This window comes from Ruditapes philippinarum, unplaced genomic scaffold (genome assembly GCF_026571515.1).
Source record: "Ruditapes philippinarum isolate M1 unplaced genomic scaffold, ASM2657151v2 ctg869_1_1_1_1, whole genome shotgun sequence".
Taxonomy (NCBI): Eukaryota; Metazoa; Mollusca; class Bivalvia; order Venerida; family Veneridae; genus Ruditapes; species Ruditapes philippinarum.
In genome coordinates, this window is record NW_026853920.1 from 109 (window position 1) to 15,744 (window position 15,636).

The window sequence follows — 15,636 nt, forward strand, 5'->3', positions numbered from 1 at the left end:
CATAAACCACTAAGCCAATATCATCCAAACTTCACAGGAATGTTCCTTTGGTGGTCACCTTTAAAAATTGTTCAAAGAATTTAATTCCATGCAGAACTCTGGTTGCCATGGCAACCAAAAGAAAAAACTTTAAATATCTTCTTTTAAAAAATCATAAGAGCTAGAGCTTAGATATTTGGCATGAAACATCTTCTAGTGAGTGTCTACCAAGTTTGTTCAAATAAAAGCCCTGGGGTCAAAATTGGCCCCGCCCCGGGGGGTCATTGATTTTTAGCTCACCTTGCACAAAGTGCAGGTGAGCTTTTAGGATGGCCAACCAAATGGCGTCCGTCGTCTGTCGTCCGTCCACATTTTAAATATTCTAAGGACATCTTCTATGATACCGCAAGGCCAATGTTAATGAAACTTGGCAGGAATACTCTTTGTATGAAGCTCTATCAAGATTGTTCAAAGAATTCCATTTCATGCAGAACTCTGGTTGCCATGGCAACCGAAAGAAAAATCTTTAAATATCTTCTTTTAAAGAACCGTAAGAGCTAGAGCTTAGATATTTGGCATGAAATATCTTCTAATGAGTGTCTAACAAGTTTGTTCAAATAAAAGCCCTAGGGTCAAAATTGGCCCCGCCCCAGGGGGTCATTGATTTTCCCTATATGCATATAGTGTTACGAGCCAGGCGTAACTAGAAAGAAAAGCCAGCAACAAACTTGTAACAATAACAAATTTATTACAGAAAAATTATTAAAGAAAAATAAAATAACAAATTACTTTACAAATACCTGAAGTCCAAATAAAAGTGAAAATCTTAAATGTCTAGTCTGATCCTGGAATGATCCTTTTTGAATAACACAGTTAAATCCAAGTTAAATCCAAGAACACTTTAGAATAAATTCCCACAATAAAATCCACAAGAATAATTTATTTTAAAATCCAAGCTCCAATAAATCACTTTATATCCAAGTTGAATAATACTCCAAATATATTGATTTCTAAAAGATCACTGATGACTTAAAAGGTAACTGATGACTTAAAGTAAAGATTAATGAAAAATGTCTCCTTATATATTAACTAAGAAGTTTCCAGAAAGGTCTATTATGTTCTCAAGTAATCATAATCTAGCAACTTCAACAATAAAGATCATTCCAGAAGTTTCTATCTAAATATAATGCATGAGTTTTCTACAACAGTTAAGAACCTTCTAGTACATACATGTAGTTTATGTTCTAAAAATAGAACAATGATAATATTGGAAAAACCAACTGGTCAGATATAAATTATATACATGTAATATGTTGCATACATAACAATAGTAAAAACTTAAAAAATCTTCTTTTAAAGAACCCAAAGAGCTAGAGCTAAGATATTTGGCATGAAACATCTTCTAGTGAGTGTCTACCAAGTTTGTTCAAATAAAAGACTTGGGGTCAAAATTGGCCCCGGGTCGGGGGGTCATTGATTTTCCCTATATGCATATAGTAAAAACTTAAAAAATCTGCTTTTAAAGAACTGTAAAAGCTAGAGCTTAGATATTTGGCATGAAACATCTTCTAGTGAATGTCTACCAAGTTTGTTCAAATAAAAGCCCTGGGATCAAAATTGGCCCTGCCCCAGGAGGTCATTGATTTTCCCTATATGCATATAGTAAAAACTTAAAAAATCTTCTTTTAAAGAACCCAAAGAGCTAGAGCTAAGATATTTAGCATGAAACATCTTTTAATGAGTGTCTACCAAGTTTGTTCAAATAAAAGCCCTGAGGTCAAAATTGGCCCTGCCTCAGGGGGTCATAGATTTTCCCTATATGCATATAGTAAAAACTTAAAAAATCTTCTTTTAAAAAACAAAAAGAGCTAGAGCTAAGATATTTGACATGAAATATATTCTAGTGAGTGTCTACCAAGTTTGTTCAAATAAAAGCCCTGGGGTCAAAACTGGCCCCGCCCCGGGGGGTCATTGATTTTCCCTATATGCATATAGTAAAAACTTAAAAAATCTTCTTTTAAAGAACCGTAAGAGCTAGAGCTTAGATATTTGGCATGAAACATCTTCTAGTGAATGTCTACCAAGTTTGTTCAAATAAAAGCCCTGGGGTCAAAATTGGCCCCGCCCCAGGGGGTCATAGATTTTCCCTATATGCATATAGTAAAAACTTAAAAAATCTTCTTTTAAAGAACCCAAAGAGCTAGAGCTAAGAAATTTAGCATGAAACATCTTCTAATGAGTGTCTACCAAGTTTGTTCAAATAAAAGCCCTGGGGTCAAAATTGGCCCCGCCCCAGGGGGTCATTGATTTTCCCTATATGCATATAGTAAAAACTTAAAAAATCTTCTTTTAAAGAACTCAAAGAGCTAGAGCTAAGATATTTAGCATGAAACATGTTCTAATGGGTGTCTACCAAGTATGTGCAAATAAAGCCCTGGGTCAAAAACTGGCCCCGCCCCGGGTGTCATTGATTTTCCTTATATGTGTATAGCAAAAACTTAAAAAATCTTCTTTGAATAAACCCAAATAGCTTGAGTTTAGATATTATACATGAAACATCTTTAAGTAAATATCTACAAAGTTTGTTCAAATTAAAGCCCGGGGGTCAAAACTGGCCCTGCCCCAGGGGTGTCTTTCCAAATGATAGTTTGAACAATTATACTTTTATTTCTGTATTTAATGTTTTTATTTTTTATCATGTGTTATATGTATTTCATTGTATCATGATTATTTGCCTCTAAAGTTACAGATAAAGTCAGGAAGTAAAAAAGGATCTATGTATCTATGTCATTGATTTTCCCTATATGCATATAGTAAAACTTAAAAAATCTTCTTTTAAAGAACCCAAAGAGCTAGAGCTAAGATATTTGGCATGAAACATCTTCTAGTGAGTGTCTACCAAGTTTGTTCAAATAAAAGCCTTGGGGTCAAAATTGGCCCCGGGTCGGGGGGTCATTGATTTTCCCTATATGCATATAGTAAAAACTTAAAAAATCTGCTTTTAAAGAACTGTAAAAGCTAGAGCTTAGATATTTGGCATGAAACATCTTCTAGTGAATGTCTACCAAGTTTGTTCAAATAAAAGCCCTGGGGTCAAAATTGGCCCTGCCCCAGGGGGTCATTGATTTTCCCTATATGCATATAGTAAAAACTTAAAAAATCTTCTTTTAAAGAACCCAAAGAGCTAGAGCTAAGATATTTAGCATGAAACATCTTTTAATGAGTGTCTACCAAGTTTGTTCAAATAAAAGCCCTGAGGTCAAAATTGGCCCTGCCTCAGGGGGTCATAGATTTTCCCTATATGCATATAGTAAAAACTTAAAAAATCTTCTTTTAAAGAACAAAAAGAGCTAGAGCTAAGATATTTGACATGAAATATCTTCTAGTGAGTGTCTACCAAGTTTGTTCAAATAAAAGCCCTGGGGTCAAAACTGGCCCCGCCCCGGGGGGTCATTGATTTTCCCTATATGCATATAGTAAAAACTTAAAAAATCTTCTTTTAAAGAACCCAAAGAGCTAGAGCTTAGATATTTGGCATGAAACATCTTCTAGTGAATGTCTACCAAGTTTGTTCAAATAAAAGCCCTGGGGTCAAAATTGATCCCCGCCCCAGGGGGTCATAGATTTTCCCTATATGCATATAGTAAAAACTTAAAAAATCTTCTTTTAAAGAACCCAAAGAGCTAGAGCTAAGATATTTAGCATGAAACATCTTCTAATGAGTGTCTACCAAGTTTGTTCAAATAAAAGCCCTGGGGTCAAAATTGGCCCCGCCCCAGGGGGTCATTGATTTTCCCTATATGCATATAGTAAAAACTTAAAAAATCTTCTTTTAAAGAACTCAAAGAGCTAGAGCTAAGATATTTAGCATGAAACATGTTCTAATGGGTGTCTACCAAGTATGTGCAAATAAAAGCCCTGGGGTCAAAACTGGCCCCGCCCCGGGTGTCATTGATTTTCCTTATATGTGTATAGCAAAAACTTAAAAATCTTCTTTGAATAAACCCAAATAGCTTGAGTTTAGATATTATACATGAAACATCTTTAAGTAAATATCTACAAAGTTTGTTCAAATTAAAGCCCGGGGGTCAAAACTGGCCCTGCCCCAGGGGTGTCTTTCCAAATGATAGTTTGAACAATTATACTTTTATTTCTGTATTTAATGTTTTATTTTTTATCATGTGTTATATGTATTTCATTGTATCATGATTATTTGCCTCTAAAGTTACAGATAAAGTCAGGAAGTAAAAAAGGATCTATGTATCTATGTCATTGATTTTCCCTATATGCATATAGTAAAAACTTAAAAAATCTTCTTTTAAAGAACCCAAAGAGCTAGAGCTAAGATATTTGGCATGAAACATCTTCTAGTGAGTGTCTACCAAGTTTGTTCAAATAAAAGCCTTGGGGTCAAAATTGGCCCCGGGTCGGGGGGTCATTGATTTTCCCTATATGCATATAGTAAAAACTTAAAAAATCTGCTTTTAAAGAACTGTAAAAGCTAGAGCTTAGATATTTGGCATGAAACATCTTCTAGTGAATGTCTACCAAGTTTGTTCAAATAAAAGCCCTGGGGTCAAAATTGGCCCCGCCCCAGGGGGGTCTTTGATTTACCCTATATGCATATAGTAAAAACTTAAAAAATCTTCTTTTAAAGAACCAAAAGAGTTAAAGCTAAGATATTTAGCATGAAACATGTTCTAATAAGTGTCTACCAAGTTTGTTCAAATAAAAGCCCTGGGGTCAAAATTGGCCCCGCCCCCGGGGGTCATTGATTTTCCCTATATGCATATAGTAACAACTTAAAAAAATCTTCTTTTAAAGAACCCAAAGAGCTAGAGCTTAGATTTTTAGCATGAAACATGTTCTAATAAGTTTGTTCAAATAAAAGCCCTGGGGTCAAAATTGGCCCCGCCCTGGGGGGTCATTGATTTTCCCTATATGCATATAGTAAAAACTTAAGAAATCTTCTTTTAAAGAACTAAAAGAGCTAGAACTGAAAAAACCCAAATAGCTAGAGTTAAGATATTAAGCATGAAACATCTTTTAGTGAGTGTCTACAAAGTTTGTTCAAATAAAAGGCCTGGGGTCAAAATTGGCCGGCCCCGGGGGTCATTGATTTTCTTTTTATGTGTATAGCAAAAACTTAAAAATCTTCTTTGAAAAAACCCAAATAGCTAGAGTTTAGATATTAAGCATGAAACATCTTCTAGTAAATGTCTACAAAGTTTGTTCAAATAAAAGCCCTGGGGTCAAAACTGGCCTGGCCCCAGGGGTGTCATTGTTTTTAACTATATGTGTATAGTAAAAACTAAAAAAAAATCTTCTTTCAATAAAGCCCAATGAGCTAGAGCTTAGATGTTTAGCATGAAACATCTTCTTATGGGTGTCTACCGAGTTTGCAAATAAAAGCCCTTGGTTAAATTGGCCCTGCAACATTGGGGGGGGGGGGGGGCGGGGGTGCGGGTTAGGGGGCCTATATACAGGTGAGCGACCTCAGGGCCATCATGGCCCTCTTGTTTTTATAAACTCATTTGAAAAAAATGGGTCTTATAATGGGATTGCCACTGGCATTCCAGTATTACTTGAGACATATTGTCACATGCGTTTAAAACAAGTCCCTAGGGCAAATGCTTCTACACATATGGAAGGATTTTAATATAGCTTGGCACAAATTTTACAACTATAATGCAGAGTTGCAGATGTCAAATGTCAGATGATAATAATGACAATGTTTGTATGAACTATTTAGTCATCAAGACTGCTTCATATAATTATCAATTAATTTCTGTATTCATCAAAGGAACCATTGTTCAGTATTATTTAGTTATAATGAGTTAAACATTTGATTGATGCATAATCCTTGCCTAACAATAAGCTTTCAACCATTTATACTGGGTCTTGTCACTGTCAAAGAAATTATGAATTAGATATGAATGGTTATTTGATCTTAACAAGACTCTGAAAGTGGTCAAGTTTGGTGATTTTTTAACAAGTTAAGAGTGGAATTATTGTTTTAAAAAAAAAATGTCTGTAAACACACCATATATGTCTGTAAACACTTCATATAATGTCTGTTAACACATTGTTTATGTCATTACACACATCATACATGTCCCAAAATGGCAAGTATATATCTCAAAACACATCATACTATGTCTGTTTTCACATTGTTTACACACTGTAAATGTCTGTTAACACATCATACTATGTCTGTTTTCACATTGTTTACACACTGTAAATGTCTGTTAACACATCATATATGTCTCAAAACACATCATATATGTCTCTAAATGCATTACATATGTTTGTCAACACATTGTATGTACATGTCTAATGAGTCTATAAACATATCATATATGTTTAAATGATTCTTATTTTAGATGGACTAGAGGATTAGGTAATCAGCTGTTTCACTATGTAAATTTTGACCAGTTTGAGTGTGTTTACATGAGTCCAACACCATATGATCTTGCCTCCACACAAGGTTCAACACATCAACATTTATTGTTTAACTTTTATGGTGGATGCTTGAGGATACATGAATCTTTTGAAAAGACTGTTAAGAAAAAGGTATGTAGCTTTGTTTGTTAGTATTTTGGTTAAAAGACCTACTACCCTTCGACTTCCGTATATCAGGTTTAGAACTTATATAACTTTTCATATATATTTATTTCACATACTTAAAATTGTCAATGTTATGATGCTAATTTGATCAATATATTACTATTATGAAGTATGAATAGCTGCAGTTATTTGAAGTATGAAATGTAAACATTTCTCATATGATGCTTATGAGATATATGTCAGAATAATCATGAAGTTTATATGTAGATATGTATCTTACAACGAGTTAATATTTCCCTACAGTGATATATTGTTGTAGATGAAACAACGAGTTAATATTTTTTTTACAGTGATACATTGTTTTCAATAGAGTGTAAATATCATGTTTAAACCAGTCGCTGTATGTATACATGTTTAAAGGTCAGATCGTTTAAGCTAGCAAATATGCGCGTTTTGAGAGAGATTTTACATCAGTTAGGAGAGACACGCTGATAGTGTGTAGCGGTTATTTTTTTATTGAGAAGAGAATTTTGTTGTTTTGAAGGGATTTTGTTTTGTTGAAGTTGGTTGAATATAATTGTGGTGATCTTAATTGATCAGGGTTTATTGGTTGTAATTAGTTGTTTTGGTTGTTGAGTTATATCTGTTTGTGAAGATATAATTGGTTGATATTGGTTGAATGTTTGTCTGATCAAGATTATATTAGTTGATGCTTTGTTTTGAGGATATATGTAAATATTGGGTGCTTTAGTTTGCTTTTCTGATGCTGATTAGATTGTGTGAAGTTAATATTGTTGGATGAATGTTTGTGGTTTATACTGTATCTTAGAGTTGTAAAAATATTCATTTTTGTGTTCTTCATTTTGTGGTGATTTTATTGTTTTGTTTGATCATAAGTTGTTTAGAGCTTGGGCTCGCCAGGTGTCTAGTATTGTTTCGTATAAAAGACGTATACGTGAAAAGATATTTCGTATAAGTGGCTGATAAATGATGTGTGTTTGTTTTGGGTGTAAATAATGATCAGAGTTCTGTGTTTTGGGTGTAAATAATAGTCAGAGGTTGTTGTTTAAATGTATATATTGATTTGAGACAGAAAAAGATAAAAAAACCTAAAAAAATAGTGTTAACTAAACAATTACATGCTAGTTTTCATACTGAGAATATTTCAATTTTATGTCAGGCGGTGCTGCCCAGCCTCCATATCTTGGAAATTGGTTCCAGTACTATTACTGAATCTTTCCTTAGATTAAATAACATCAAGGCAGACATTTCTCCTGACAATGTATTGCTTACAAAATACAAAAACTATAACTTTTCTAATAGCCAACAATCAGAAGACAGTAACATGTGTTTGTTTTGGAAACTGAAAGAGACCATCAAAAATAAAATGCTTTTGAGAAATGAAAATAAATGTATTTCAACTCTTAATGAGCCTTTAAAGAATTTATTTATTGCTGACCACAACAATGCAAATGTTAAAAAAGGAGAAGATATCAGAAGTTGATAGCAGATATGAGTAGTTAACTTTACCATTGTAAAAGTATTGTATTACATGTATGTATACATTATTGAACATTTATTTGTTGTTTATGTAGGTATCAGAAGAGAATATGTTTCCAGTGTGTAGTTTAGAAGAAGGTGTAATGTTTACTAGTCAGCTACCTGCATCCCCAGATCCTAAGAAACAACCACCATTGATTATGTATTGGGTCATAGGGTGAGTAAATGATGTTTGCCATTTTGTTTTTCTTTGCTACTTGGGGCGTCCGTGGCCGAGTGGTTAAGGTTGATGACTTCAAACCACTTGCCCCTCACCGCTGTGGGTTCGAATCCCGACAGGGACTTTGGATTCTTTCATGTGAGGAAGCTATCCAGCTAGCTGAGGGAACGTCTGCGGTTCTACTCAGGTGCTCGTTCCTGCCTGAAATAATGCACAGAAGGACACCTGTGGTCTTCCTCCACCAGTAAAGCTGGAGCGTCGCGATATTACCTATACTGTGTCGATGTGAGTAAAACCTAAAACAAACCAAAAATTCTTTGCTTCTTAACTATCCGTTTTTATACATCAATATTTATTTTCTGTAAAAAAACCCATATTACTAACTTTAATGGAAAGGTGCAAATATTATAATTAAAGTAAGTAAGATCTAGATAGGTAGGGCACATGTCTTGGTCTGATTGTGAATTTCATTTTTCTCCTGAAAAATCATCAAAAAGTACCCACCAAAATAACTCAACTAAAATTCACATACATATATATAGAATGTATGAAGACAGTGTGTATAGTAGAAATAAAAATTGAAATAGTTTTATCTTTCAGTGATAGATATTCTTCTCAAAAAATGTATAGATTTAACTTTCAGATTTTGAACTAGGAAATTCTCCTGTGTACCAGGAAAATTAAAAGTTGCTTAGTTAACATAAATGAGAGTCCTCCAAAATGAAAGTTGAATTTTTTAATTGTTTTGTAAGTAATTAGATTTCATATTACTTTGAACTTTCAGACGGAGATTTCCTGATGGTCATGAAATGTTTGTATGTTTAGAAGATGGTGTACCACAGTCGCTGTTAGAACTGGCATTTACCTACAACTTTGGATTGACTTGATCACTACTACATGTAATATATGTGTTATCTAAGAACTGGTGCTCAATGTGAAATGTAACAACTAGTCTTGTTATAACTATGCTGATAGAAGAGATTAAAGTTAAGTAGGTGAATTGTGAGGTATCTGTTACAGGATTTTTATGAAGAGATGGCTATGAAATATTTGCGTAAATGTAGTCAAAATAATTTTTCAAGCTGCATTTATATTGGGATTGCTTGAAGGATTCTTTTCAGGAAGAACACAAAGAAGGATAAACAGATGAAAATAACTGATTCAGGTTAATGTTTGGTTTATGTAATTGTAACATGAAGCTATAGAAATGGAAGGCCTGTATAACTAGTATAAAGTCATGGCCAGTATACACATTTATGTAACCTACATACACTCTATACGTTAGCAATGCAAAAAGTGTACTTTAATTTTATGAAAATAACTGAAAAGTATTCAAGATTAAATATACAGAACAATCTTTAAAATAAAATTAGCAGGGAAAGAAAACATGCTAAATGATAAGTCCTCTATTATGATTAAGTTAAACCCTACTGAGTTAACTTAAAATAATGATGTATAATCAATTAACTTTGTATATCTAAATAAAATTATTTGCAAATTTAAACACATAATGTAAGAACATTGCTAAAACCTTAGCTTAGAATAATATAGATTAATTTTCAATTATGCCATATATATTTCACCTTATGTTCTATGTACAGTGCATAAGAGATCAACAATAATTCTAGTTTGCCATTCCTTAAACTCAAAGTAACCAACAAAATAATTTGTCCTGAAACAAGACTGACAAATATTAAAACAGCCAGTGGGACTAGTATAGTTTTATAACAATGTACAAGGTGGATAGTGTGTGCATACACCTGATACCAGACTGTGCAGCTTGAATTGTAGCTAAAATATATGAGCTGTGTCACGACAAAACCAACATAATGCATTTGCGACCAGCATGGATCCAGACCAGCCTGCGCATCTGCGCAGGCTGATCAGGATCCATGCTGTTCGCTTACCAAAATCTATAACAAGTAGAGAAACTGAAAGCGAACAGCATGGATCCTGATCAGACTGTGCGGATGCGCAGGCTGGTCAGGATCCATGCTGGTCACAACCGCACTATGTTGGTTTTGTCATGACACGGCTCATATTGTAGTTCTCTAGCTAAAATAGCCAAAAACTTGCCACATACATCATCCAACAGAGATTGTAGTTAGTGATTTAAATACCAATGTGCAAATTTATAGTTTTCACAATGTTTTTGTAAAGAGAACAAAATGTATTTCTATAGATGTAAGTGAAATTTTACACTTACGTTTTATGTAGCTTAGTTCATATGTGAAGAAAAAGTAATCTACTTCAGATTCCTTTAAATTGCTATCCAATTACCAGACTGGCTAAAAGGGCTTTTATAAAATGATTAATTTAATTTTTCTTAAACATTTGTAGTAAATAGCTTTGATTAATGGTAGCTGATGTGAAATTGTATACATTGCATTTTTTGCTTTTACAATTTTAATTCACTACAAGTTGAAATTATTTTTTACAAAAAAAGGCAATTTGATATTCCTATGTACCATGAAGTAACGTAACTTTTTTATCAAATAGAAGGTATAATTATAATATAATACCAGATAACCTTTTCACAAAAAATTGTCTGTCTGAAATTACAGATAGATTTGACAAGACTATGTTGATAATTAAGATACACAAAAGAATAACACAAAGTATACAATGTAAATTTGAAAATAAACACCATCAAATTAATATTTTGTACAATATGATAAATTACATTTGGTATGGTCATGGATGTCTGGTTACAGAAGGCCCATCATATTTACTTTAACTTTATCTGCTATAAATGGATATACAAATTTGTTTGTAGAGAGAGACGAAATGATGTTTATTCTATGTTTTATATTTGGTTTATACAGAATTTCTTTTATTTGATTGTATAAGAAGCTATAAGCTTATAGACACACTCTTGAATCTGTTCCTGGAACTTTCCTAGGTAATGAGAATATTTTTCATTTGCAATCTTATTAAACATTATACCATGTGCCGCTCAATTTTTTCAATACCAGCTATTTGGTATGGAAACCCCTTAGAATTAGACAGTCCCCAATACAAAGCAGGGAAAGTCCCTTTTACAAATTGAATATGATAGTTTAGTTATGTTCCAGTCCCGAATATTAATGGAACAGATGGAAGTTAAAATTTAACAGTTTTTTATACAGTAAATGTGTTTATTCATGTAAGGGCTTATTATTGTCAGTAATCATATTTAATATTACTGTATTAAAATGCTACCATGTAGCCATCTATAAAAGGGTAGTTATAATTATATATTTGACATATCATATTTATATGTACAATACTTAAAACATCATACTCATTATGTCACACCGTCCAGTTGTTTTATTTAGTATAGTAAACACTAGTTCTTATATATCAATATACCATATTTTGTCTAGACTGTTAGTACATACTTAGATAAATGTTCTGTTGTTTTTTTACAATTACATGATAACATTAATGTGCCATTTTTATTTGACTAATTCCTGGCATGGTATATGCCCCTGATAATAGTTTTAATAATCTTATGTTAATAATTACAGCGTTTGGCACCGCACAGTAATTCGGTATGGCCAGTAATGTGTTGGTTTGCCGTTAAACCCAAACAAACAAACAAATTAATTTTTTGATTCTCTACCTGGAATGTATGTAAATCAGTATCAAATAATAAAGTTTTGAACAAGAGTACAAAAACTTTCAATGGGACCAACAATTAAACTTGATAAAACATTCCACTTTTATTTTGCAGTAAAATTTATTGAATGGTTGGCTAATAATCAGTTATTGTAGGCTTCAGGTGACAAAAATGCATTTATTTTTTTAAAATTTGTTTGATAGTGTTATTTATTCGTTATTTACATTTTCAATATCCAATAAGCCAAGTATAATCTTCACTTATTTTTATTTATTGCACTTTGTTAAAATGTAATTATTAATTCTAAAATATACATTGTTAAAAAGCACTAGATTTTTTTTTCTTCTAGACTTCTTAAATATTTCTATCTTTGTCTGAACATGATTATACTTGTAAGAAAGGAAAATGATGTAGGAGAAATATTTCCAGCAATTGGTCTAAATGATGTTATAATTGTATTTGTTATTTTGGTGTTTGAAATGAATTTTTAGCCATAATACCTTAAAAGATTGAATAACTGTATTAACTTGTTCATTAGTAAAGAATATTAAAAGTTAAATAAATAAAGCATGATACAGGATTAAGTAATATACATTTGTACCAGAGTATCTCCAATATCTTGTACAAGTGTATTTCTTTATGTAAGTATTATATCCATCATTATTTTGCCAAACACAAATACTTGAAAAGTTGTAAATATTTTCATGCAGGAATTGATGAATTATTTAAATACAACATTCCACATTGTTGCCTTAATTTAAAGGAAGATTTTACTTACAGATTGTGATAATATATATTTGTGCTGTTTATATACTTATATATACAATGTTTTCTTTGTGTTTGTAGTTATATTCATGTGTATAACCATGGTGCCAAACTATTTTAGAGCTTTAACCATCTAATATTTTGTAGTGTTTTTGTTCTAACATTGTTAATTTTAATGTTATTTGTTTTGTTTCTATATTTATATATATAATTTTGTCACTTATATTACCTCAGTTGATTTGAGCATTTACACTGATTCTGTTCCCTATACATGTATGTTTAGTTTTTAATTGTAATTTAAAACACTAGATGCATTGTATGGTTAAATAAATGGATTTTTTTTCTTGTAATGCCATAGACATACTTTTAAATGAAATAACTTTCTTTCTTTAGATTACCACAGACCTAGTAATTAATCCTCCTGACTAATATCCAAATATATATTGTGAATTCAAATCAGGGGGACCAAAAGGCATGTTATACAATTATTTCTGAAACAAAGGCCAATGATTCAAACTTAATAAGTTTAAGACCTGTATTGCAATAAAACCAAGAACAAGTACAAAATAAGTACTCATTTTACACTCTTAACTTTTCAAGACCTTTATCATTTTTTTCTCTTTATTTCATGATATATACAGAAACTGTACTGCCACGGATGTGCCAGTCAAATAACAGAGAAATGACAAGACTAATAAAGTTCTGTTTTTGTTGTTTTTAATCTTATCAACTTCGTAAGCAACTATTATGCCTTTATATATAAACATGCACAGTGCGTCCTGCAAATGTTTAACATAGTGTGTCATGTCATGCATAATCAAATAGGGGAAAACAGGGAAAGACTTTCTGGTTCCAAAATATTTGCGGGAATACTTGCGGTGTCAAATATCTTATAGCGTAAGAAAAAATACAAAGGTCCCTCTAAAAACCGCAACCATTATAAAAGCGATTCGGTACAGAAACATTATAAAATCTTGAAGGTCATATAGAACCAATTACAACTTAAATATCTTCTTAATAATTTTATTTATTTTGAATTTTTATTATTTTTTCACACAATTATCTTCACACTAAATTGATCCCAGGTTCATTTTAAATTCCTTCTTGTGTCAGTAAGGTTTAAATTACATTGCTTATTAGTTGTGTTTCCTTTGTGATATAACACAGTATATTTACATTCACATATTGAAACATTCCTTGTTTACATAATTTTATTATTGTCACTTGTTATTTCTTTAATTGAAGGTGGTCAATCTAATAGAATTTTATTCTTACCAATGAAACCCTGGGTTTTATGGTTAAGATGTTATATGATGTGTATCACTGCATGTTGGTCATGGACAAATTTTACTGTTTTTCTGTAATTTATTTGATAATATTGTGAAAAAGTAAAGTTGATTAGTTGAGTAACTATGGATAGCATTTTTCTTGAAAGTGAACATTTGGTGGAAATGGCTGGGGTAGTTTGGTACTTACATATGTTAAAATGTTCTTTTATACAGGTTGATATTAAACAGGTGATAGCTAGTAAAGTAATTCATTTTTTTTTTGCCAATATAGGAAGGTATTTGCTTTCTTTTTTAAAGATTAAATTACTTAGTATCTTTGAGTAAAATATTTTTTTTTCAGAAATTTTTCAAAAGTTCAAAAATTCTTCTACTAGAAAATATGTCTGATTTAAATAAAAAAAAACGTACAAACCATGTATGGGTATCTGCATTCCTTTTTATAGTTCAAGTAAACTGTGTCTTTTCTTACTAGATTTTGGTAATTATCAATATTTTCAAATATCAAATTTGAGCATAAAAATTTATTACTAAAAATGACTAAAAAGATAAACCATTGTTTCATTATCACGGGCTTTGTTTCACACATTAATGGTGTCTCTTGCCAAGCATTTTAAAGTTGCTGACATCAAATGAATTTTCTAGCAGTCATTTAATTTCAAAACTTAACCTTGATTCTTTAGTTAATAAAAGTTTACATACTTTTCTTACATTTCATATTTATACATAGATTATTGACCACATATTTTTTTTAATAATTTTCATTTATTTACATTGTCACATATTTACTGTTCACATGTTAATGATAAATGTATGTGATACATGACACCAAGTTGTTAAAGACTGCACTTTCATATATTTTCAGTTTAATTTTGTTTGATTTGCTTACCTATTTTTAGGAAAGAATAAATTTTGAAAGTATGTTAAATTTAAAACCTGTTTTGCATTTTCAAAATAATTATTATGAGGTTGCAATACAATTGAAATAATGGCACAAGGCACAATTTGTTACTTGCATAGATCTATATCTTTATTTTAAGCGTTTTAAACTTTATCTCTTCTGCATGAAGTGTACAAGTAAATTGTTTGAAATATGAAAAAAAATTGTTTGAAATATGAAAAAAAAAATTGTTTGAAATGTGAAAAAAAATGGTTTCAAATATGAAAAAACAAATTTGTTTGAAATATGAAAAAAATAATTCCAAAATGACTGTATGAAATATGTGAGAAATATGTTAATATAATTCATGAAAACAAAAGTCAAAGCCATACTTAAATGAAATAGCAGCCTATTACTATGACCTAGAACATTTTGTTCTGTTTGACATTTTTGCCATTCAAGGCACTTGTAACTTGATAAATAATCTGAATGTTTTCAGTATTTAGATAGTACCCATTGTTGTAATAAATCATTTACATAATCAATAAGATTTTTGATGAATGTATTATACAGCTTTGTAGAATTTAATATTAGGAGAAAAAACATATTTACAGGCATTTATATTTTGTTGAAATGAAAGATTATATGAAATTTTATTCTGAATAAATATTATCAGGGCTTTTTGCTATCTTCTTCATCATCAAGAATGGCTATGAAGTTATCATAGATTAATTAATTTGCTAGAGTTAAAATGAAATACTTTTTTAGAGAACACAAATATTTGTATTTATTTATAAATAATTTGGAATTATTCTGCTGATATGGTTGTTATTTTTGT

General features: G+C 31.3%; 1 protein-coding gene across 1 annotated transcript; it reads left to right on the plus strand.

Annotated features, from left to right (window-relative positions):
* Positions 1 to 6,368: 6,368 nt before the first annotated feature.
* Positions 6,369 to 13,186, plus strand: LOC132738365 (protein inturned-like). Its single transcript, XM_060725851.1, has 3 exons — positions 6,369 to 6,552; positions 8,142 to 8,263; positions 9,051 to 13,186. The coding sequence occupies exons 1-3, from the start codon at positions 6,430 to 6,432 to the stop codon at positions 9,151 to 9,153; spliced, it is 348 nt and encodes a 115-aa protein (XP_060581834.1). The 5' UTR covers positions 6,369 to 6,429; the 3' UTR covers positions 9,154 to 13,186.
* Positions 13,187 to 15,636: the final 2,450 nt, after the last annotated feature.

What these genes read in the sequence shown, in the direction of transcription:
- LOC132738365 (XM_060725851.1), top strand. Translation starts at nt 6,430, where the DNA reads ATGAGTCCAACACCATATGATCTTGCCTCCACACAAGGTTCAACACAT. An exon ending in AAAAGACTGTTAAGAAAAAG is followed by an intron (nt 6,553 to 8,141) that starts GTATGTAGCTTT and finishes TTGTTTATGTAG; the next exon opens with GTATCAGAAGAGAATATGTT. An exon ending in ATTATGTATTGGGTCATAGG is followed by an intron (nt 8,264 to 9,050) that starts GTGAGTAAATGA and finishes TTGAACTTTCAG; the next exon opens with ACGGAGATTTCCTGATGGTC.